Source organism: Leptopilina boulardi, unplaced genomic scaffold, assembly GCF_019393585.1.
Source record: "Leptopilina boulardi isolate dan_hultmark-lab unplaced genomic scaffold, ZJU_Lbou_2.1 LbouV2_55, whole genome shotgun sequence".
Taxonomy (NCBI): domain Eukaryota; kingdom Metazoa; phylum Arthropoda; class Insecta; order Hymenoptera; family Figitidae; genus Leptopilina; species Leptopilina boulardi.
Window position 1 is genome coordinate 512,175 of NW_026138000.1, and position 25,200 is coordinate 537,374.

The 25,200-nt window shown below is 29.6% G+C and overlaps 2 protein-coding genes across 3 annotated transcripts in view; one reads left to right on the top strand and one right to left on the bottom strand.

The window, feature by feature from the left end:
* Window positions 1-25,200, bottom strand: part of LOC127290076 (dorsal-ventral patterning protein Sog) — a 171,356-nt gene that overhangs the window by 112,673 nt on the left and 33,483 nt on the right. The window lies entirely within an intron of this gene.
* LOC127290072 (uncharacterized) lies at window positions 19,325-25,146 on the top strand. Of its 2 annotated transcripts, none has more exons than XM_051318459.1 (2): window positions 19,325-19,427; window positions 20,611-25,146. In XM_051318459.1, the coding sequence occupies exon 2, from the start codon at window positions 20,752-20,754 to the stop codon at window positions 25,105-25,107; it is 4,356 nt and encodes a 1,451-aa protein (XP_051174416.1). In that variant the 5' UTR covers window positions 19,325-19,427; window positions 20,611-20,751; the 3' UTR covers window positions 25,108-25,146. The 2 variants fall into 2 exon arrangements, with proteins under 2 accessions (XP_051174416.1, XP_051174417.1); XM_051318460.1 differs by having other exon boundaries at window positions 19,342-19,432.

A 25,200-nucleotide genomic window follows, 5' to 3' on the forward strand; every position in this document is an offset into this window, starting at 1 on the left:
TAAGGGAAAATTGAAAAATTAAAAAAAAAAAATTTCTAATTCTAAAATTTTCTATAGGGATATTTTTTGTTTTGTATTACTTTTTTTGGTAATTAGGAAAAACCCTAGAATATCTAAGAACACTATAGGAATTTCTATAGAAAATCCCTTGGGAATTTTTAAAATTTGCCAAAAGTTATTCCCAAAATGTCCCTAGATATTCTAGGATTTTTCTAATTTCTAAAAAATCATACTTTAAAAAAAAAATTCCCTAGTTATTCTAGGTTTTTTTTTTTTAAAACACTAACTGAACGTTATTTCTAAAATTTCCCTAGATATCCTGGGGATTTTCTACTTTTTAAAAATGATACACGAAAAATTGTCCCTAGTAAATCTAGGGTTTTTACAGTAACGAAAAGTTATTCTACAAAAAAAATTCCCCTAGCTATTCTAGGGGTTTTTTGCAGTTACCAATATTTATTACCTAGCTATATAATAGGGTTTTCCTAGTTTCCAATAGTTATTTCCATATTATATCTATAGGGTTTTAAGAATATTTTACAATTTTTCTAATTTTTGTTTTTTCCTTTTTTTTTTTTGGTAAATTTGAATACATATAAACGATTGATGCGTCCCTGAATGTCTGAGAGTAGAATTGCGTTCTCTCTCTCTCTCTCTCTCTCTCTCTCTCTCTCTCTCTCTGGAGTTATTGTAACCAGTGTGTATGTGTGTTAGTGTATGCCGCAGTCTGGTCTGTGAAGTGTGACACCTCGATTGCGAATCGTCGCGGAAGGTGTCGCGAATGACTGTGCGCGTCTGGTTATAGAGGAAGGTGTGTGGGCCCGCGCTCTCTTCTTCACCCATTGCACGTGTGGGTGCCTCCCCCCCACCCCTCTCTCTTTCTCTCTCTCTCTTACTCTTTCTCTCTGGATTCACTTGGGTCCCTCCTTTATTCCTCCCCCTGCTACTCCGCCATACTTTTCTACAAAACGGCGCTGTATACCCCCCCATCTCTCCCCCCCCTCTCTCTCTCTCTCTCTCTCTCTCTCTCTCTCTCTCTCTCTCTCTCTCTCTCTCTCTCTCTCTCTCTCTCTCTCTCTTATCCCTTATCCATATTCTCTATTTATCCCTCTCCTCCAGTCTTTATTTCTTTTTCACTTTCTCCCTCTTTCTCATCCCTTTTCTACCCCCACCCCACCCTCACTCTTTCTCTCTTTCTATCTTCCTTACGCTATCTTCTCTCTCTCTCCCAACTCTTTCTTTCTCTCTCTTCCTGATTCACTTCTATCTCCCATTCCAACCTTTTTTTTTTCATTCACTCTGTCTCACCCACGTCTTTTAGTCTCCACCGTTTACTGCAACAGTCATCCCCAAGAACTCTGGATAAAATTTTTTTCAATTTTTTTTTTCGCCCACCTTTCTGGGCCTCCTTTGCGAGAAGGAAAGAAGGAAAGGTGGTCTCTCTCTCTCTCTCTCTCTCTCTCTGTATATTTCACGCCTAACTCTCCCCGCATTATACACCTTCTGTTCTGTTATTTAAACCTAAGTTCCCATTCCATCTAAATATTTTTCGAGTCAAACATATAACAGAGAAAGAGAGAGAGAGAGAGAGAGAGAGAGAGAGAGAGAGAAAAAGAGAGCCGCGAAAGGCCTTTTTCGGAACACAAAACCAGACAAGTTTCAACGCGTTGACATATATTTAAGTTTGCAGTTATTTATTGTCTTTATAAGAATGTTAAACTAGAAAAAAATCAGTTGGATAGAAACAAGAGCATGGTAACGATTGCTACGATAATGGTTGCTGTAATAACCGTTGCTATGGTGACTGTTGCCATGATAACCGCTGTCATGGTGACGATTTCTCTAGAAATCAACTATTGCCATGGTAACTGTTGACATAGTAACTTTTGCCATAGAAAGTAACTTTTACCCTAGTAACAGTTGCCATGGTAACTGTTGCCATAGTAACTTTTGCCATAGAAAGTAACTGTTTCCCTAGTAACTTTTGCCATAGTAACTACTGCCACAGAAACCAACTGTTGCCATACTAATTTTTGCCCTAGAAAGTAACTGTTACCCTAGTAACAGTTGCCATCGTAACTACTGCTATGGTAACTGTTGCCATAGTAACTTTTGCCATAGAAAGTAACTGTTTCCCTAGTAACTTTTGCCATAGTAACTACTGCCACAGAAACCAACTGTTGCCATACTAACTTTTGCCATAGTAAGTAACTGTTACCCTATTAACTTTTGCCATAGTAACTGTTACCCTAGTAACTTTTCCCATAGTAACTTTTGCCATATTAACTTTTGCCATTGTAACTTTTGCCATAGTAACTTTTGCCACAGAAACCAACTGTTGCCATACTAACTTTTGCCATAGTAAGTAACTGTTACCCTAGTAACAGTTGCCATAGTAACTTCTGCCATAGTAACTGTTGCCATCGTAACTACTGCTATGGTAACTGTTGCCATAGTAACTTTTGCCATAGAAAGTAACTGTTTCCCTAGTAACTTTTGCCATAGTAACTACTGCCACAGAAACCAACTGTTGCCATACTAACTTTTGCCATAGTAAGTAACTGTTTCCCTAGTAACTTTTGCCATAGTAACTATTGCCACAGAAACCAACTGTTGCCATACTAACTTTTGCCATAGTAAGTAACTGTTACCCTAGTAACTTTTGCCATAGTAACTGTTACCCTAGTAACTTTTCCCATAGTAACTTTTCCCATAGTAACTGTTTCCCTAGTAACTTTTGCCATAGTAACTACTGCCACAGAAACCAACTGTTGCCATACTAACTTTTGCCCTAGAAAGTAACTGTTACCCTAGTAACAATTCCTATAGTAACTTTTGCCATAGTAACTATGGTAACCGTTGTCATAGTAACTGTTACTATGGTAATCGTTATCATAGTACACTCTTGACTATAAACACCCAAACAAACCAAGAATCATTCAAAAAAAAAAAAATTTAAAGGTCATTCATAACAAGACTAGACTAGAAGTACCAAAATGGTATAAAAGAATAATTTTCCCCCATTGAGTAGAAAAAGAAGAAAAATAGTGTTTGTCACTAAGTGAGGTCGTGCTTCGGAAAATCTCCAAATTCCAAAGGTTTTTTATTTTTTTGCATTCTATATGTATACATATATACTAATCCGCATAATTGCTTATTCAAAAAAGAAGAAATAGAACATTTTTTTTTTGAATGAGAATTTTTGGTTCTTTTTTTTATGTATGTTATATATATATATATATATACATATATATATTTAAAATGCTCGAGAACTGGCGTCATTTGGAGAGGTGTTAATTCGTAATGGGTTAGGTAAATGCTTTAACGTTTGGGGTACAATTCGATCCGCCTATCTCGGCGCCGCTCACAGCAGGGTGCTTTTTACCTTATTGTTGTTAAGCAAAATGTGTCTGTTGCGGGGACGCATTGTTGTAACCCATGAGCATGTACACATTGTATAGAGATTGTAGAATAGTTTATAATATATATATATATACATATATATATACAGCGTTAGGTGACGTTCACGTTTTGCACTCATTGAAAGAATGACAGTGCCAAACCTCTGCCTGCATTCCTTCCTGGGACAATACCAAAAAGCTCGACTGGTGTGTTGGGGACACGCTCGACTTTATTCATTGATTCCCTCTCTTTTTTTCGCCCCCCCCCCACCCCACCCCCTTTCTTTCTCTCTTCCGAAGGGATATCATCGTTAAACGACACTTCCCTGGTGCGTGACATCCGCTTGCTTCTTTTACCATTCAATAAAAAAAATTTTTTTTTTTTTTTTTCAAATTCATCTCTAACTTTTTCAGCTTCCACTTTATAAAAAAAAAATATCATTCAACAAAATTTTTCTTTGATAAGAAAAAATTTCGCAGACTTTTTTTTTGTTTCTATCAAATAGAATTGTACTTTCATTTAAATTTCTCAAAATTTATTATTTATTTATTTATTTTTATTATTTTTTCGTTTTGTAGTATTAGATAGCAAAATTTTTGTTAAACAAAATAGTAGTTACAGAAACAAGAACCGTTGCTATGGTAACTTTTGCCATAGTAAGTAACTGTTACCCTAGTAACTTTTGCCATAGTAACTTTTGCCATAGTAACTTTTGCCACAGATACCAACTGTTGCCATACTAACTTTTGCCATAGTGAGTAACTGTTACCCTAGTAACTTTTGCCATAGTAACTGTTACCTTAGTAACTTTTCCCATAGTAACTTTTGCCATAGTAACTTTTGCCATAGTAACTTTTGCCACAGAAACCAACTATTGCCATACTAACTTTTGCCATAGTAAGTAACTGTTACCCTAGTAACTTTTCCCATAGTAACTGTTACCCTAGTAACTTTTGCCATAGTAACTTTTGCCATAGTAAGTAACTGTTACCCTAGTAACTTTTGCCATAGTAAGTAACTGTTACCCTAGTAACTTTTGCCATAGTAACTTTTGCCACAGAAACCAACTATTGCCATACTAACTTTTGCCATAGTAAGTAACTGTTACCCTAGTAACTTTTCCCATAGTAACTGTTACCCTAGTAACTTTTGCCATAGTAACTTTTGCCATAGTAAGTAACTGTTACCCTAGTAACTTTTGCCATAGTAAGTAACTGTTACCCTAGTAACTTTTGCCATAGTAACTGTTACCCTAGTAACTTTTGCCATAGTAACTTTTGCCACAGAAACCAACTATTGCCATACTAACTTTTGCCATAGTAAGTAACTGTTACCCTAGTAACTTTTCCCATAGTAACTGTTACCCTAGTAACTTTTGCCATAGTAACTTTTGCCATAGTAAGTAACTGTTACCCTAGTAACTTTTGCCATAGTAAGTAACTGTTACCCTAGTAACTTTTGCCATAGTAACTGTTACCCTAGTAACTTTTGCCATAGTAACTTTTGCCACAGAAACCAACTGTTGCCATATTAACTTTTTCCATAGTAAGTAATTGTTACCCTAGTAACTTTTGCCATAGTAACTTTTGCCATAGTAACTTTTGCCATAGTAACTTTTGCCACAGATACCAACTGTTGCCATTCTAACTTTTGCCATAGTAGGTAACTGTTACCCTAGTAACTTTTCCCATAGTAACTGTTACCCTAGTAACTTTTGCCATAGTAACTTTTGCCACAGAAACCAACTGTTGCCATACTAACTTTTTCCATAGTAAGTAATTGTTACCCTAGTAACTTTTGCCATAGTAACTTTTGCCATAGTAACTTTTGCCACAGATACCAACTGTTGCCATACTAACTTTTGCCATAGTAAGTAACTGTTACCCTATTAATATAGAATATAAAAGTTAATTGAATATAGAAATTTTCCGTTTGGAGCAGCTAATGGACCAAAATTTTTTCAGTGCAGTATTAGATAGTAAATTTTTTTTATTAAACAAAAGTAGTATTTAAATCTTAACCTTTTATCGTCAATATTAGTATTTTTCCGAAAAATTTTTTTTTCATAACTCGATGCCGATTTATTTTTTAACTACAAAAACTTATTTATAGTCACAATTATTAATTTAAAAAAATATAAATCTATTTTTGACTATAATATAATACAGAGATGAAAAAAAAAAAATATATTACTTTTTTTTTAACCACAAAATAAAGGGGCGCCAGACAATTCTCTGCATGGGAGTAAAAAAAAAAAAAAAAAATCATGCAAAGTAGACGCGACTGGACTCGTAGGAGTCCTATATATATGAATGTTCAGAAGTCAAAACGAGTAATTAACGAAGCGAGTGGCTGCGGTATTCGTTTAGAAGCGGTTTCCTAACACACGACCAGGTCATTTCTCATTTTCGCGGCTTGTTCGGCTTCACACAAATATATATACACACATATATATATATATATATATATATATATATATATATATATATATATATATTTATATAGATGCTGTTTTCAATGCAACGCAAAATTAAAGAAATAAAGGTGTGGCCTTTTTTTGATGAGTATATATAGATAAGGCGCAACTCGTCATGTATTCGAATAATAATAAAAAGATTCTTGACATTGTATGCTATTTTTAACAAAACTGCGGGAATTTTTTTTTTTAAAGTTTTTATGTGCCGAATATAGAATTATTTAAATTTTATTTTATATTTGTTTAATATATTGAGTTAATTTTGGTACTGCAAAGATATAAATAATGATAAAATTTACTGTGTCGTGTTAAATAGGGGATAAATTTTGTGTTTGCGCAGCTAAACATGGTTTATAGTACTATTGCGCATTGATATATTGCAAATATCACTAATGCGCAGCTGTACAATGTATAGAATTCTATTGCCCAGCGTTATATTGCGTCGAAATCTACTGCGCAACTGTATATTGCGTAGAAGATTACTGCGCAACTGTACAATGCGTAAAAATCTACTGCGCATCTGTATATTGCGTAGAAGTTTACTGCGCAACTGTACATTGCGTAGAAGTCTACCGCGCAACTGTACACTGCGTATAATTCTCGTGCGCAGCTGTACAGTTCGCACAAATCTACTGCGCAAGCAATCCTAACCAATAAAGGTAGCATACACACGTAAATTAGTTGCAAACCAAATACATTTTAAAAAAACCGAAAACATTCCATTTTTGTTAAAAAAAAAAATTCCCTAGCCATGTATTATTATTATTATTATTAAAGCAAGTTATAACAAAATTTTCATTACAAAACAGAAAAAAAATCTTTACGTAAATTCAAAAAATCCAACAAGTTTTGCCATTCATAAAAAATGACTAAAAAGGTAAATGGATTTAAAGCAATTTATTGCCATCTGGTCCAAGCAAGAGAGAGAGAGAGAGAGAGCGAGAGAGAGAGAGAGAGAGAATTTAAAAGCATTTAGTTATATTGTTAGCGGCACGTGTTGCGGTGGGTCGACAGGTAAAATTGTCCGTACCTGTTGGGAAAGTGACGGGTACCACTGAGCAAAAAAAAAAAAAAAAAAATGGGAGGGTGGGGGAAAGAAGGACTTTCTTCCTCACCTTCGCCATACAAAAGTTGTATACCGGTTAATAATTATACAAAGCATTTTTGGGAATTACTCTCTTCTATTGACATTATATTGTCAATGTGACACAAAGTTATTCTCAAACACTGAGCGCGGTCAATGTTTTGCATTCCTTCACGTACATTCATATATATATATACAATACAATTTGACCATTTTAACAAAATGTTAAAAAAAAAATTCAAAATTTTCCAAACTCTAAAAAATTATTTCTTTTTATATATTTTTTAATTATATTCTTGTCGATAAAACAGAAACTTCACATTTTTTTTAAACATTTTAATTTATTTTTACCTCTAAATTCATATTTTATCAGATTTTTGGTTGATTTATCAAATTATATATCGATTTATCGAAGTGTGAATCGATATATCGAATTATGTATCGATTTATCGATGTATCGAATTATATACCAATGTATCGAATTATATATCAATGTATCGAATTATGTATCAATGTATCGAATTATATATCGATTGATCAAATTATGTATCGATTTATCGAAGTGTGAATCGATGTATCGAATTATATATCGATTTATCGAATTATACATCGATTTATCGAAGTGTGAATCGATGTATCGAATTATATATCGATTTATCGAATTATACATCGATTTATCGAAGTGTGAATCGATGTATCGAATTATATATCGATTTATCGAATTATACATCGATTTATCGAAGTGTGAATCGATGTATCGAATTATATATCGATTTATCGAAGTGTGAATCGATATATTGAATTATGTATCGATTTATCGAAGTGTGAATCGATGTATCGAATTATATACCAACGTATCGAATAATATATCAATGTATGGAATTATACATCAATGTATCGAATTATATATCGATTTATCAAATTATACATCGATTTATCGAAGTGTGAATCGATGTATCGAAGTGTGAATCGATGTATCGAATTATATATCGATTTATCGAAGTGCGAATCGATATATCGAACTGTTATTCGATATAGACCTAACAATTGAAATATTAAAGTCAAAATCGATTTATCGAACAACAAATCGATATATCGAAATCTACATCGATAAATCAAGATCTAAATCAATATATTTATGTATATATCGATATATCGAAGTCAAAATCGATTTATCAATGTTTAAAACGTAACTATCGAAGTGTAAATCGAGATGACAGTGGAAATAGAATTTAATTTTACTTAATTGGGGTAAAAGGGCACCAATTTAAAAAAATACAAAAATGGGGTAAAAATGTCATAAATTCGGGGTAAAATGGTAATAAATATTATATATTATATTATACTATGATATAATATAAAATAAAATAAAAATAGAATAGAATAAAAATAAAATATATAAAATAAAAAATATAAAAAAATTATAAAAAAGAAATTATAAAATTAAAAAAATAAAATAATATTATATTATATAATGCCCATTTATGAATTGTGTTCTTTTTACGCATTAGAATCTTATAGAGCATAAAAACGAACTGTCACATTAATTATCGTTAAGTGTAGGCAAATGTTCATCGTTGCTGGGGTGATAACAGACCAATGTCACGTATCGCGACTCATGACAGCACTAGTAGCTGGCCCACTTCCAAGTGCATTAGTTGCAGGATTAGCAACTTTATGATCACAGGTCATAAATTTTCTTTTCTTTTTTTTTTTTTTTTTTTTTTTATTATTATTATTATTATTTTATTTTATTTGCACTTTAAAGCACACTATTAATGTTTTGTAATCAATCGCAAATTAATCGACGTATATTTATCGCTAGAACATATAATTCATTAATTATTCATAGTGCGTGTGTTTAGAGGAGAAAGAAAGAAAAAAAATTAACATTTCTCATATAAATACATTTATATTTTTTATATAGTAAAAGATTTATTCTAAAACTAATAAATGTAAATTAAAAAAAAAAAATTACGATCACCCATCTAAATTACTAGTTGCAATCATTTTTGCTTAACCTGGACAATTTATTTTAAATAAATATTATTATTTTTTTAATGAGAATTATTAGATGATTTATTAATTTTATAATAAAAACTTATTACTATATTGTAAATTATATATTATAATACTATATGTATTATATTATAATATTATAATTTATTATTATTAAAATTAAAATAATAATTATAATAATGTATTATTTATTATTATTATTATTATTATTATTATTATAAATAATATTTTATAGTAACTTTTGCCATAGTAACTATTGCCACAGAAACCAACTGTTGCCATACTAACTTTTGCCATAGTAAGTAACTGTTACCCTAGTAACTTTTCCCATAGTAACTGTTACCCTAGTAACTTTTGCCATAGTAACTTTTGCCATAGTAACTTTTGCCACAGAAACCAACTGTTGCCATTCTAACTTTTGCCATAGTAGGTAACTGTTACCCTAGTAACTTTTCCCATAGTAACTGTTACCCTAGTAACTTTTGCCATAGTAACTTTTGCCACAGAAACCAACTGTTGCCATACTAACTTTTGCCATAGTAGGTAACTGTTACCCTAGTAACTTTTCCCATAGTAACTGTTACCCTAGTAACTTTTGCCATAGTAACTTTTGCCATAGTAACTTTTGCCACAGAAACCAACTGTTGCCATACTAACTTTTGCCATAGTAGGTAACTGTTACCCTAGTAACTTTTCCCATAGTAACTGTTACCCTAGTAACTTTTGCCATAGTAACTTTTGCCACAGAAACCAACTGTTGCCATACTAACTTTTGCCATAGTAAGTAACTGTTACCCTAGTAACTTTTCCCATAGTAACTGTTACCCTAGTAACTTTTCCCATAGTAATTTTTGCCACAGAAACCAACTGTTGCCATACTAACTTTTGCCATAATAAGTAACTGTTACCCTAGTAACAGTTACCATAGTAACTTTTGTCATAGTAACTTTTGCCATAGTAAGTAACTGTTACCCTAGTAACAGTTGCCATAGTAACTGTTGACATCGTAACTGTTGCCATGGTAACTTTTGCCATAGTAACTTTTGCCATAGAAAGTAACTGTTACCCTAGTAACAGTTTCCATAGTAACTGTTGCTATAGTAACTGTTGCCATAGAAACCAACTGTTGCTATGGTAACCGTTGTCATAGTAACTGTTGCTATGGTAATCGATAGTACACTCTTGACTATAAACAAATAAACAAAATAAGAAAAAATTAAAAAAAAAATAAAAAGATTTAAATTATAATAATTTTTTTTTTTATAATATTTGTAATAATAATAATTATTATTTACTATTATTGTTATTATTATAACAAGTTCTTTTCGTTAATCTCTCAACCAATATATATATACTCCGAGTCGTATATGGAATCTGGTCATGAGAAAAATCATGACGATGATGTTGATGATGATTTATTTATGTGCGCGCTTTACACATATAAGTATAGAAATAAAAAATGAAATAATATATATATATATATCTTTTGTATAGTACGCTAAAGAAAAATAATTTTTGAAAAGGTGATAGATGAAGGAACGACTCTCTTTCTATCTGAAGATTTGATCTACCCACTATATATATATATATAGACTCTTTAAAATTAAATTCAATAACAATAATCAATGATAAATCATTCGTGGTATGGCCTGTCAACGTATCGTCGCAAGACACCGCAAAAAGCTGTTCACAAGTCTTCCCTGATGTACGTTTGTGAGCGCGCGCGCGCGCCCATGAACCACCATCATCATCATCATCATCATCATCGTGCGGAGGATCCAGTATTCAATCTCAACAATGCAGGGCGCGTTCAAGGTGCAATTATGATTCAGAGCCCGGACAAAAAAAAAAATAATAATAATAAATTATTCCATTATTTTTCAGAAGACGCCACCATTTATTAAATTTCAATTTATTTTACCAGTACTCATATATATATGAAAAAAAAATATATATATATATGTTTATAAACTTTTTTTTCAAATTAGATTTGAAATTTTTTGAAAACTGACACCCGATTTGTAATCAGTGACCTCAAAAACCCCCGGGGTAGAAAGATTTAAGTGAATACAATTAAAAAAAATTTATTCCGTCGCCATTTTGGACGCGCTATTTTGAATTTTTGAAAACTAACATCGGATTTGTAATCCGCGACCTTGAAACCTCCCCCCCCCCCTCCTAGGAAGCAATATTCAAGAAAATTCAATAAAATTTTCAAAATTTGGTCGTCATTTTGGTTCCGCCATTTTGAATTTTTGAAAACTGACACCGGATTCGTAATCAGCGCCATCGAAAACCCCCGAGTAGCAAAATTTAAGCGAATTCAATAATATTTTTAAAATTTAGTAGCCATTTTCGTTCCAGCATTTTGAATTTTTGAAAACAAACATCAAATTCGTAATCAGCGACCTTGAAAACCCCCAAGTGACAAGATTTAATCGAATCCAATAAAAAAATTTTAATTCTGCCACCATTTTGGATCCGCCATTTTGAATTTCTGAAAACTGACATCAAATTCGTAATCAGAGCCATCGAAAACCCCCGGGTAGCAAAATTTAAGCGAATTCAATAATATTTTTAAAATTTAGTCGCCATTTTCGTTCCGGCATTTTGAATTTTTGAAAACAAACATCAAATTCGTAATCAGCGACCTTGAGAACCTCCAAGTGACAAGATTTAAGCGAATCAAAGAGAATTTTTTCATTCCGCCGCCATATTGGATTCGCCATTTTGAATTTTTGAAAACGAACATCGGATTCGTAATTAGTAACCATAAAAAAAACCCCCAAGTGACAAGATTTAATCGAATCCAATAAAAAATATTTTAATTCTGCCACCATTTTGGATCCGCCATTTTGAATTTTTGAAAACTGACATCAAATTCGTAATCAGCGCAATCGAAAACCCCCGAGTAGCAAAATTTAAGCGAATTCAATATTATTTTTAAAATTTAGTCGCCATTTTGGTTTCGCCATTTTAAATTTTTGAAAACAAACATCGAATTCGTAATCAACGAGCTTGAAAACCCGCAAGTGACAAGATTTAATCGAAACCAATAGAATTTTTTCATTCCGCCGCCATATTGGATTCGCCATTTTGAATTTTTGAAAACGAACATCGGATTCGTAATTAGTAACCATAAAAAACCTGAGTAGCAAGATTAAAGCGAAAACAATTAAAAAAATTTAATTCCGCCTCCATATTGGATCAACCATTTTGAATTTCTAAAAATTAACTGTAATATTTAAAAAAAAAAAATGTTAACTCACCCATATTCTCAAAAAATGTGTACCACAATTGGAAAATAAAAAGAAATATTTCAACTCACCTGAAACAGAAAAAAATTTGTATTTTAAATAACAAAAATAATAATAAATGCTAGTTCATTAATTAAACAAATAAATTTTTAATTTAAAAATTTCAATAAAAAAAAAAACATTCTATAAAGTCACAAAATTCAGTTTGTTCTACATAAACGCTTTTTTTTCTTCAAGAGGAATGAAAAGTGAGTGAGAAGAGGACTCTTGACTTTGATGATGAGCAGAGAGTAAGCAATATTTCTCACGGTTTGACATATTATCTCATGTGTCACGTACCTTTAAATCATAACAATTTAAAGTGTCCACATTATTTCTCAAAAAGCAAAAAAAATGCAATTTATAATGGAAATAATATTTTTTTTCCATATGTTGCAAAAAAATTAATGAATTATAATTTTTTTTAAATTTTATAATTATAATTATAGTTTAAAAACTGTAAACTATATGAGTGTAAAGCCATGTCCACAATAGGATTTATTATCTCGTTATGTTAAACATAAGCAATTAAAAAGAATCTATTGTAGACGTAGCCTAATAAAAAAGTTTTCATTATTTTTTTTAATTCCTTTCTGATTGGTTGGAAAATTTGTCCACAAATTATTTGTATAGCTTTATATTAAGTACTTACCCAACCCTGCTGAAAATTTACCAGCCCATCCCTGTTAGAAAAGTATTTGTCAATTTTTTTTAACATTCTAAGCCCTGTTTCAGGTAATTTTATGTTTAGTGCCTACCCATCACTGTTGAAAATTTAGTAGCCCATCCCTGTTGAAAAAGATCAACTACCGCACCTTGCTCTAGTGAAAATTTTGGTAAATTTATAGTAATTTTTAATTTTAACAATAAAGTCACTAAATTTTTACTACAGCAGGGTGCGGTAGTTGACAAGAATTATGACAATGGCATATGGGAACTTTAGTTAAATAATTTTCTATCAGGGATGGGTTAGTAAATTTTCAGTAGGGTTGTGTAGGCACTAAATATAAAATTACCCAAAACAGGGCTCGGAAAGTAAAAAAATTGACAAACATTTTGCCAACAGGGGTGGGTTAGTAAATTTTCAGTAGGGATGGGTAGGTACTAAATACAAAATTACCCGAAACAGGACTAGGAAGGTAATAAAATTGACACATTTTTTTCTAACAGGGATGGGCTAGTAAATTTTCACCAAGGATAGGTAAATGTAAATAATTATAAAATTACCCATCCCTGCTGAAAATTTACCAACCCAACCCTAATAGAAAAATACGGTTGATTTCCATTGTCCCCACTCACAAAAATTTCCACTTGTATTTTGTCATAAATCTCAACAACTACCGCACTCTGTTCTAGTAAAAATTTAGTAACTTTTACAGTAACTTTCAATTTTAACAAGTCACTAAAAATTTACTAGAGCAGGGTGCGGCAGTTGACGAGAATTATGACGAATTGCAAGTGGAAATTTCGTCGAGTGGGGACAATGGAAACCAATAATATTTTTCTAAAAGGGTTGGGTTGGTAAATTTTCAGCAGGGATGGGTAGGTACTAAATATAAAATTACCCAACCAGGGCTCGGAAAGTAATAAAAATGGCAAAACAGTTAACAGGGATGGGCTAGTAAATTTTCAAACAGTGATGGGTAGGCACTGAATAATTATCCAACCAGGGTTCGGAAAGTAATACAAATAGCAAAACAGGGATGGGCTAGTAAATTTTCATACAGTGATGAGTAGGCGCTAAATAATTATCCAACCAGGGTTCGGAAAGTAATACAAATAGCAAAACAGTTAACAGGGATGGGCTAGTAAATTTTCAAACAGTGATGGGTAGACACATTAAATAATTATCCAACCAGGGTTCAGAAAGTAATAAAAATGGCAAAACAGTTAACAGGAAGGGGTAGTAAATTATCAAACAGTGATGAGTAGGCACTAAATAATTATCCAACCAGGGTTCAGAAAGTAATAAAATTGACTAAACACTTTTCTCACAGGGATGGGCAAGTAACAAACAATAAATCACTCTTCTTATACACGCATCTATATGCAAAAATATTGCATCTCAATAAGTGTTATTTTTTTTCGTTTATATATCAAATTTAATTAAAAATCACATTCATAAATTCCATCGTATATATTTTAATATATCATTCAAGGCTTCGAAGAGATTACAGTTTCAAAATAGTTATTAGCCATTAAAAAAAAAAAAATGAAAAAAAAAATTGAAATATACAAAATCATGGTCAAGTTCCTGCATATATTTTGTTATAAAATAAAAATAAACGTGTATATATGATCACTATATAATCGACTGAGCGTAAAACAATGGAGGGCATTTTTTTCTCCCTTGCAACCAAGATGGAGAGGAGACAAGAATAGCCGACTTATGACATCTCTCTGTATATAGAATAAAAATATATTCCAGGAGATAAATAATTCTAGATGTTTAAATTTCAAATTGCCTTCCCTAAGAGAGATAAAGCTATAAGTGAGTGAGAGAGAAAGAGAGAGAGAAAGAGAGAGAGAGAGAGAGAGAGAGAGCCCTGCAAAAAAGGAAGTACGTTTTGTATTCAAATACGTATACATATTTCGAATGCATTTATTTCGGAATTGCCCAGCCCTGCTCTTTTATGCCAATGTGTGTGTGTGTGTTTGTGTGTGTCTCGTATCGCATTGCAAAACTTGGAATGACACGTTGCAGGCCTATATCGATGAAACTTTTAACCACTCGATATCGTCTCGTGTCTCTCTGGAACTCACGGGGTCTCTCCTCTCTTTCTTGTGGCAATAGTATGATAGTGGTGAGGAGAGTGAATCTGTGCCATGTCGCGTAAACATACTATAATAATATAATACTATAAATACATTGCGGCGAGACCAAACGTATGTAGGCGCCGGCGCCGGCCGCTTACATTATACATCGAGAAAGCATTATCCCTGTCATACAGTCTACATGCTCTTTCGCGCATTCTCCTTCTTTTCTCTCTCTCTCTCTCTCTCTCTCTCTCTCTCTCTCTCTCTCTCTCTCTCTCTCTCTCTCTTTCCAACCCTTTTTTTTTGCATCTCTTGTGACTCGTTTCTTTTCCACCTCTTTCCGCCTCGACATATCCCACCTTCGCACTCACATCTCCCAATGGCGTAACCATCTTAACGTATAGAACAATCAAAAGTTTATAGTTATGTGTATGAATAACGAAAAAAAACGATTATTTGCTAAATATATCGATATTTATGTATCGATACATAAATCCTTATCATCTGACAGTATAGGATATTTTAGTGCAAATATATCGATTATTTTAATATCGATATATCGATTATTAACTATCGATATATCGATTGATATATCGTTAGTATCGATTCAATAGTGTCGATATAAACGATATATTAGTGTAGATATATCGATTATTAACTATCGATATATCGATTGATATATCGATCATTTAGTATCGATTCAATAGTGTCGATATAAACGATATATTAGTGTAGATATATCGATTATTAATATCGATATATCTTTTATTAACTATTGATATATCGATTTTTTATTATCAATATATCTACATTAATATCGATATATCGATCATTTAATATCGATCCTATAGTGTCAATATAAACGATATATTAATGTAGATATATCGATTGTTAATATTGATATATCGTTTATTAACTATTGATATATCGATTTTTTATTATCGATATATCGACTTTGTAATATCGATATATCGATCATTTAGTATCGATCCTATAGTGTCAATATAAACAATATATTAATGTAGATATATTGATTGTTTATATCAATATATCGATTATTAACTATTTTTATATCGATTTTTTATTATCGATATATCAACTTTTTAATATCGATATATCTACATTAATATCGATATATCGATCATTTAGTTTCGAAACTATGGAATTGATTCTACAATGTCGATATAAACGATATATTAATAAAAATATATTTATCGATTGATATATCGATCATTTAGTTTCGATACTATTGAAGCGATCCTATCGTGTCGATATTAAATGGTCAATATGTACTCAACGTTATATCTAAATTAATAGATCGATATATCTACATTAATAGATTTATATATCGATATTATAAAATCGAGTAAATAATATTGAAATTAAATGATCGATATATCAATATTAAATAATCGATTAATTGAAATTTAATGATCGATATATAGTCATTTACTGAAAGATTAATCAATATTTAATGTTCAATATATCGATATTTAATTATCAATTAATCGATATTAACAATCGATATATCTACATTAGTAAATCGATGTATCGACATTACAAAATCAATTGTTTAATATCGATATATATTAATCAATAAACATCGACATATCAATTATTAAATATTGATTTATCAAAGATTTAATATCGATATTATTGAATCGATTTATTAATGTAGATATATCGATTGTTAATATCGATATATCGATTGTTAATATCGATACATCGATTGTTAATATCGATACATTGATTGTTAATATCCATACATCGATTGTTAATATCGATTGTCAATATCGATATATCGATCCTTAAATATCGATACAAACGAAACGATTCTATAGTATCGATACATCGATATATTAACGTAGATATATCAATTTTTTTTAGTATCGATATATCTATATTTTTTGTATTACACCTATAAAATCGATTCTTGAGTATCAATACATCTATCTGTTAGCATAGATATATATTGATTTTTTTAAATATCGATTTATCGATCTTTTTTGTTTTGATATATCGATATTTCAATAAGTCGATTTAAAAGTAGTTTTTTTTTTAATATTTCCATTTTCCTCTTCAAACCCAAAAAAAAGAATGAATAAATATTTTATATCATTATTCATCGACTGATTTGAATGATATATGATTTAACGTTTAAAATTGAATCACAGGAAACGAATAAGAAGAAAATGATGATGATGATGATGATGATGATGATGAAGAAAAAGGAATGAGGAGGAGATCCTTAAAATAACTTTCATATAGAGAGGATATAAATTGTGTTATATATATATATATATATATATATATATATATATATATATATATATATATATGGAATGCGGCACCGATTTGTTGATTTGGTGTCGACGAATGACGGGACACCAACAATGGTACAATGATTGAATCAACTGCTAATGAAGAGTGTGAATATCCATGTTATAAAGAAAGCAACAAAACGTGACAAAAATAAATTTTCACATGACAAAGTAGTTTATGATATGTCATAGATATATATATATATATATATATATATATATATATATATACCTAAACCGTTAAAATACTGATGCAATAATGATTTGAAAATAAAAGAAAAAAAATTTTTTTTTTTTAAATGCAACAATAAATTGAATTATAAATAATCCACATATTTTAAATGACAAAAAGAAACAATAAATTAAAATTATTTACAGATTTCTTCATATTTAAAAAAAAAATTATTCATTAATATTTATTATAATTTTTAATATATAATAATCGCAAAAAAATCCTATAAATTCGATATAGATGATGGCTATTGAATTATCGAATCAAACGATAGTCGATAGTTTATCGTTAAAAATACAGTTGATAATATAATCGAGAAAAGAAACTATCGATTCTATAATCGAAATAAATATTGATATTAATCGAAAGAGAAACAATTGATTCTAATCGAAATAAATAATATCGATATAAATCGAAACTACTACCATCGATATTAATCGAAAGAGAAACTATCGATTCTAATATCGAAATAAACGATTGTCGATAATAATCGTAGATAATATATACAATCGATACTAATCAAAAGAGAAACTATCGATTCTAATATCGAAATAAACGATTGTCGATAATAATCGTAGATAATATATACAATCGATACTAATCGAAAGAGAAACTATCGATTCTAATCGAAATAAATAATAGCGATATAAATCGAAACTACTACCATCGATATTAATCGAAAGAGAAACTATCAATTCAAATATCGAAATAAACGATTGTCGATAATAATCGTAAATAATATACAATTGATACTAATCGAAAGAGAAACTATCGATTCTAATCGAAGTAGATATTATCGATATTAATCGACATAGGTACCATCGATACAAATAGAAATATTTTTTGATCGATTAATCGAATTGAATATCGCAATTATAATAAATATTTATATATATATATATATATATATATATTTATTTATAGGTTAGTGATAAATTTTATTTGAAAATTTCGATTTTCCGCATCATTCAACTTAAAATATTTAAATTTAAGAGTAAATTTATAAAATATATCTACATAAATAATAATTTTCGGACTATTTGCTCTCTCTCTCTCTCTTTCTCTCCCGCACTTTTGATTTGGAAAATTAATTTTCACGTTAATAATGAGACTTGTCATAAGTATAAATTAAAATAAAATTATATGTATACGCAGATATATTCCAAGTAATACGAAAATTACAGCCAACAACAGCATTTAACGCGCAGTGATTCGAGGAGCTGTCTCATTTCTTAATAGAGAGAAACCCACGTATCCGGGTAAATAAGGCTTTGAATTATAGTCAAGATAAATTGAAGTAATAATCGTTGGCACCTCACACGTAGTTTTGTGCAAAAGAGAGAGAGAGAGAGAGAAAGAAAATTCAAAATCTAAAATAATACACACGCCAATTATAAAATAATTAACATTTTATTTTTTATAATTAAATTTTTTAATTTTAAATTGTAAAAAATATTTAAAAAAAAATTTTTTTTTTTTTTTAATATTATTTTGTTTTGTGACTTTTTCTTTATAATATTTTTATTTAAAAAAATAAATAAATTTTTTTAAACAATTGTTACACGTGTCGAAAAAAAAGTTATGAAATTTAATATTTACTTTTGTTGATAAAAAGTAATAAAAATTAAAATTGTTCAAAATTAAACAACTGAACATACAAAAGAGAATGGAAATTTTTTTAAAAAAAATGTTATAACCATGTATATATATATATATATATATACACATGACATTATAGAAATTTTTATTAATTCTTTAAAACTAATTGACTAATAGACACATGAACAAAAAAAAATATTAATAACTTGACAAAAAAAGAAGAACATAATCATTTAATGAGGTAAGGTATGTGAATTTTTTTTAATACTTTTGTCATGTACTAAAAAAAAAGTGTAAATAGCAGCTAACTTCAATTCGAGTAATTTAAAGGCCTGATCAGAATAGAAACATAACCAAAATCGTTACAACTGCAAACGCAATCGGAATAATGAGTTAGATAAGGACAAACAATATGTCTATCTTTCTCTAACTCATTCTTTCTGTTGCGTTTGCGATTACTATTACAATTACGTTAATATTCTGTTCAGGCCTTAAATTCGGGAATTCTAACCTCAAAATTTTCCTTTAAAATAAAGAATTTAGGGATTTTTTTACTCAAAATAATATAATTATTAGTGTACTAGCGCCAAAAGTGGTTTCTGTTTCTTTTTCAATTTCCATTTTATTAATTTCATTTTAAAAAATTATTTCATTTCTTCTTGCTTTTTTTTATCACATATCGATTCAAAATGTAAAGAAAAAATTTATGAATATGAAATAAGAGAGAGAGAGTGAATTTATTAAGTTGAATGACATATTTTAAATTATCGCGCGCTAATTATTTTGACCAATCAAGTGGCTTTTAACTCAATAGGTTATATTCATTTTTACAACGTAACAGCTGTTTTAATCTAAAAGCATGTTTTAAAAAACTTAAAGGAGATCCGAAATTAATTTCCGCTTTGTGTAAAATATTGTTGTAGTTATTAATTTTATTTTTTTGTTTAATACAATTTAAACATTTTCAATGTTTTTGTTTTATGACAAATAAAATTTATATATAATTTAAATATTAGCGCTCATTTTTGACGAAATCAACTGCAGCTCCACCTGTAAATTTCTAATCTTAAAATATGTTTCTCCCTTCTATTAACATTTTTCATTCTCAATGCTCATTTTTTAAAGCCTAAGCATAATAGATTCTTGAACGGGAACACAATCGTAAACGGAAACGTAAGAATGAGTAAGAGAATGATAGCAAATATCATTATTATTCTTACGTTTCTGTTTACGATTTCGTTCCCGTTCAACTATTCTGCTTTGGCCTTTATTTCAATAGTTTTTCGAGTTCGATTTATTTCTATTCGACCTTTTATAGCAATATTTTTTTTTAGAATCAATTTTTTGCTAATACTTCTAAATATTTTATTGTTTATATATATAGTAAAAATTAAAGTAAAATAAAATATATTTCTCTATTTTAGATCAGCTGATTCAGAATCAAAGTCGGAGAAAAACTACCAGTTAAAATAGAAAAATATTAATAAAATTAATTATAAATATTAAATATTATTAATTAATAAAATTCAATATTATCAATAAAAATTATTTATTAACATTCAATTATGCTTGAAAATACTATAATCTCCGCTCAACATTCAACAAATTTTCAATTTCTTTCTGTTTGTCACTACATTACGACATTTGGTATTTTCTTCTACAACAAAGATTTAATTACACTGGAACAACGAAATCAAACTGTCCCTGTATTAAATACTTATTTTGAATATCTAAATAATTCTCAAAATGAATACGAGGCAAAACTTCAGCTTCTAAAAAAAGTACTTAAAAGAAGTGATCTCTATGGTGGTGGTGAAAATGAAACACTTGACAAAAAATACGTTGAAGAAACATATCAGTACATCATAAGCACGGCTCTATTTTCACACTATGGAAACATAAATGGATATTTGGCAAAAATAATTAACACAGCGAATGATATAACTTATTCAGCGCTTAAGAAAAATGTATTTCAACATTTGTCACGAAATTACACAACCAAAGATTATTGTTCACCTAAAAATGATAATTACAAAATTAGTTCGTTAGCAATTAAAAAAATTTTCCAAAATAATATTTGGTCAATTTTTCCCGAACCAGAAAAAGACACAAGTATAATGGACGTGGATTATATATACGCAATGGTTGGTTTAAAAATTAGTCGCTCTGTATCAAGCGAAACATTAAATATTTCGTATCACGATTATATTTTAATTGCTCGTGAGTTAGATTTACAGGAAAATTACACAAATGAAATATATGAAATGATTTTAACATTTTACTCAACATCGGCACTATTTTTCTATGCCTATAATGAAAAGGAAATATTTAGAGAAAATGAAAATTTTCAAACTAATGAATTTTGGATGAAAGCTTATGAAACATTATTTTTACACATTAATTCAAAAATGCATAAATTAACCGAAGAAATATTTGCCAATCATATTCATTACAAACTTGAAAAAGAAATATCTAAACTAAAAACTCGAACATTCATTGCAACAAATATACTTTGGAAATATTGTAATTATTCAAATTATGATGATGTTTCAAAATTTTTTGTTGCACTGTATAAAACGTGCCAATGGATTGCAAAACGAATAGTTTTTTTTAAATGCAAAAGAAACAATCTTCCCATTTTGGAAAATGTCTATGAAGGACAATTTAAAAATATAAAAAAAATATATAATCAAATTGAAGTGAATTTAATTAGTAATTTCTTAGTAGACAATAATTTAGTTGAAAAACTAAATTCAAATGTAACTATTATATCTGCATCGGTTCTTTACAAACCTTATAGATGTTACAATTGTCTAAATATAAAACAAAAGTTAAACAATGATATATATGTTCTTTTTCAAATAGAAGAAAATAATAAAAAAGAATTTTATGCAATTAAACAGGAGAAAACTGGAATGACACTACTTGTAAATAGTGGAAATGAACGAAATTTTTCTAAAGCTATTACTAATTTAATATCGTTTCCAATAGATAATGGTGAATATTCTACAATTCTGAAAAAGGCTAATGAAGATTACAAAGTTTTTATTAAAAGGCTTGCCGACATAAAGACAACAGAATTTGTTACAAGTCTCATAGAGAACTATAGAAATGAAACTGCAGGCGAGCATATAATTCATTTTGCAAAATCACTTATACCATTTTACAGTTGTATTGAAAGTATTAAAGAAAACGATGATGAAGGAGCTACGATCAGTTGTATGCTGGATGTCTTGAGTCTGATACCAATTGCAGGTGTTACAGCAAAATACGGAGAAAAAATAACAAGTTCCTTAGTATCATCACTAAGCAAAAAATATTTAATTATTCCTTCGTTTGCAAAAACTGGAGTGAAAACCCTAATGCAAATTTCAAAAATAGCTGCCAGAACTGTAGCAGAAGAAATTCTAACCAAAAGCTTCTTAAAAGACCTATCAGTTGCAACTCTACGAACCATAGATCCTGGATTTGAACTCACCTTCCAGCTTAGCAGATTTGGTATCCGAACTATTTCCAATTCATATCGTTTTGCTTCTAAAATCTTTCTAAATCCTTCTATAATTAAAAGTTTCCAATCACTAGAATCCATTGTAAAAAGTCTGGAAAATATAAAACTCCCAACCTATAAAGGACTTGTACCAAAAATTCTACACGAAGAAAATAATTATCAAGTCGTTAGATTCTATTATCCCGGTGGTGAGAATACATTTGGACCTACATGTCTATCATCATTTGGAACAACTGCAGAATTAAGAACCATTGAAGGTAATCCATTTCAAGTTCCCGTTATCCCAATAATAGATGACGTTAACAAAATTTCCCCTCGACAATTTAGTCCCAAAACTGGTAAAATTTCCTATCGACAATTTAGTCCCGAGAGTGGTAAAATTTCTACTGTTAAACTCGAAATGACACGAAACGATCTTCTTAGAAAAATTATGCCCTATCTTAATTTAGACACAGATGTGAAAATAACACGTAATTATCAAGTTTATCACAATACAATTGAATGGCATGAAACACCAAAGAAAAAAATAAAGCCAGAGGGAAATGAAGAACAAAATTCGCAAATAGCTGTTATTCCTGATACTTCTCTAGAAAGTGTGCCAAGTGATAATATTCCAAAAATTATAAGTGGATCTCAACATAATTTGCCAGAAAAACCAACTGATGAAATATCTAAAAAATTAATGCCATCAAAAACTATCGAAATAGTAGGTTTGCCATCTGATAATATTCCTTCAACTTCGAAAGGATTTGGAAAAATTAATTCCCACGGATATATTATTTCTGGAACTAGGATAGAAAAACCAATACCAACCAAAAACCAACAAACCCAAAAATCAAAAAATTCTGAAACAAATCAAATCTTCGCTAGCGATAGTAAAAGTTACAGCAATTTTTTTGGAGAAGAAATGAACAATTTATTCGCTAGAACAATACAAGACTTCAAAGAAAGAGGATTTTCAATCGCTGAAGATGATATATTTTTAATGGCAGGAGTTCGAAGAATTATCGAAATGATATCTAATTTACAATCCATGGATACTGCAATCAAACTACCAGCAGAATTATGGTTGAGCACAAAAACTACACTCACTCATGTTAAAATATTGGAAAATTTAAAAGGAAAAGATTTCTATTTTAATGATCTTACATTTTTAACAGATATACCACCGATTGTAAATCAAAAAATCGTTCCCAAGAAAACGTCAACAATTGTATTAAAACCAGAAATTCGTTATCATATAAAAATTAATTCACAATATGGTTTTGTCGATCTTCCGGAATTTCACAATAGTTTCACAAATCAATATATTGTATTTCCAGAAATTGAATTCACTGTCGAAAATACTCACTATATCAATGGAAAATCGATTTTACAATTGGATTTAATACAAAAACCAATGACAAAAGAGAAATGGTTAAAAATAAGGGAACAAAATTCAATGTTACTTGGCAAGGAAGAGTTAATAAAAAATGAAAGAAGCAAAAGTATTGAAAATGCTGCTTACTCAATATCAACAAGAACACCACTTCATAGATTCATTGAATCAAAAAAATTATTAAAAAAATATATATTAAAAACCCATGAAACAAATTCAGATCTTACTTATAATTCATTGGCACAGGATATTTTTGGAGGTGGTTCAATACCAGAAAAATATGATGAATTTGAAATAAAAAATCATATTTTTATTGATGATGTATTATTTGAAAAATCATTGAATAAAATTGATAATTTAGAATTGGCAAAGAAAAGAATTAATGAAATATTTGATGGTATTTATGAACAGAATGTTGAACCTGTATTTAATAAATATTTAGAAACTGCAGCAATACACGATAATATGCGATTTGAAGATTACTATATTATTTATTCACGTTTTTCACATACTCTACCATTAGATATTAATACACAAAGAAGACTTGTATCTTCACTATATAGACTTGCATTAAGGCAATGTGATGAGGAATTAGTTAAAATTCCAAATACTCTTTATTATGCTCGAAATGTTCCTCTTGAGGATTTTAATAAAATTGCAGCAATCAAAAAAGATGAATACATCGAATTTTTATCCGGACATCCATTTAATTCGAATCGACAAAATGTTATAGAAGAACAATCAATTACTACATCTACTGATAAATTAGTATTGTATCAATTGGAAATTAAAAATCCAGCTGGTATTGCCTATATTGAACCAATTAATGAAAATGCAAACAAACAATATTATATTTCCTGTGCTGTGGAAATTAAGAAAGATAGAATGATTGCGACTAATATTGATGGAAAGGATGTTTTTGTTCTGAAAATTTATGATGATCCACAAACAAAAGAGATACGAATGGTTGAATTAGTTGATAGTTTAAATGAATTATATTCAACGGATACAAAGTTTTATGTTAATGATATTTAAATGTATTTTGAAATTATGCAATAAAAATTTTAAAAAATTTTTGAATTATCTTCTTTCTGTTATTTAAGCAAAAAAAAAAATAATAATTAACCA

Bases quoted from the DNA above. Each gene is read 5' to 3' on its own strand.
- LOC127290072 (XM_051318459.1), top strand. From the start codon at position 20,752: ATGCTTGAAAATACTATAATCTCCGCTCAACATTCAACAAATTTTCAA.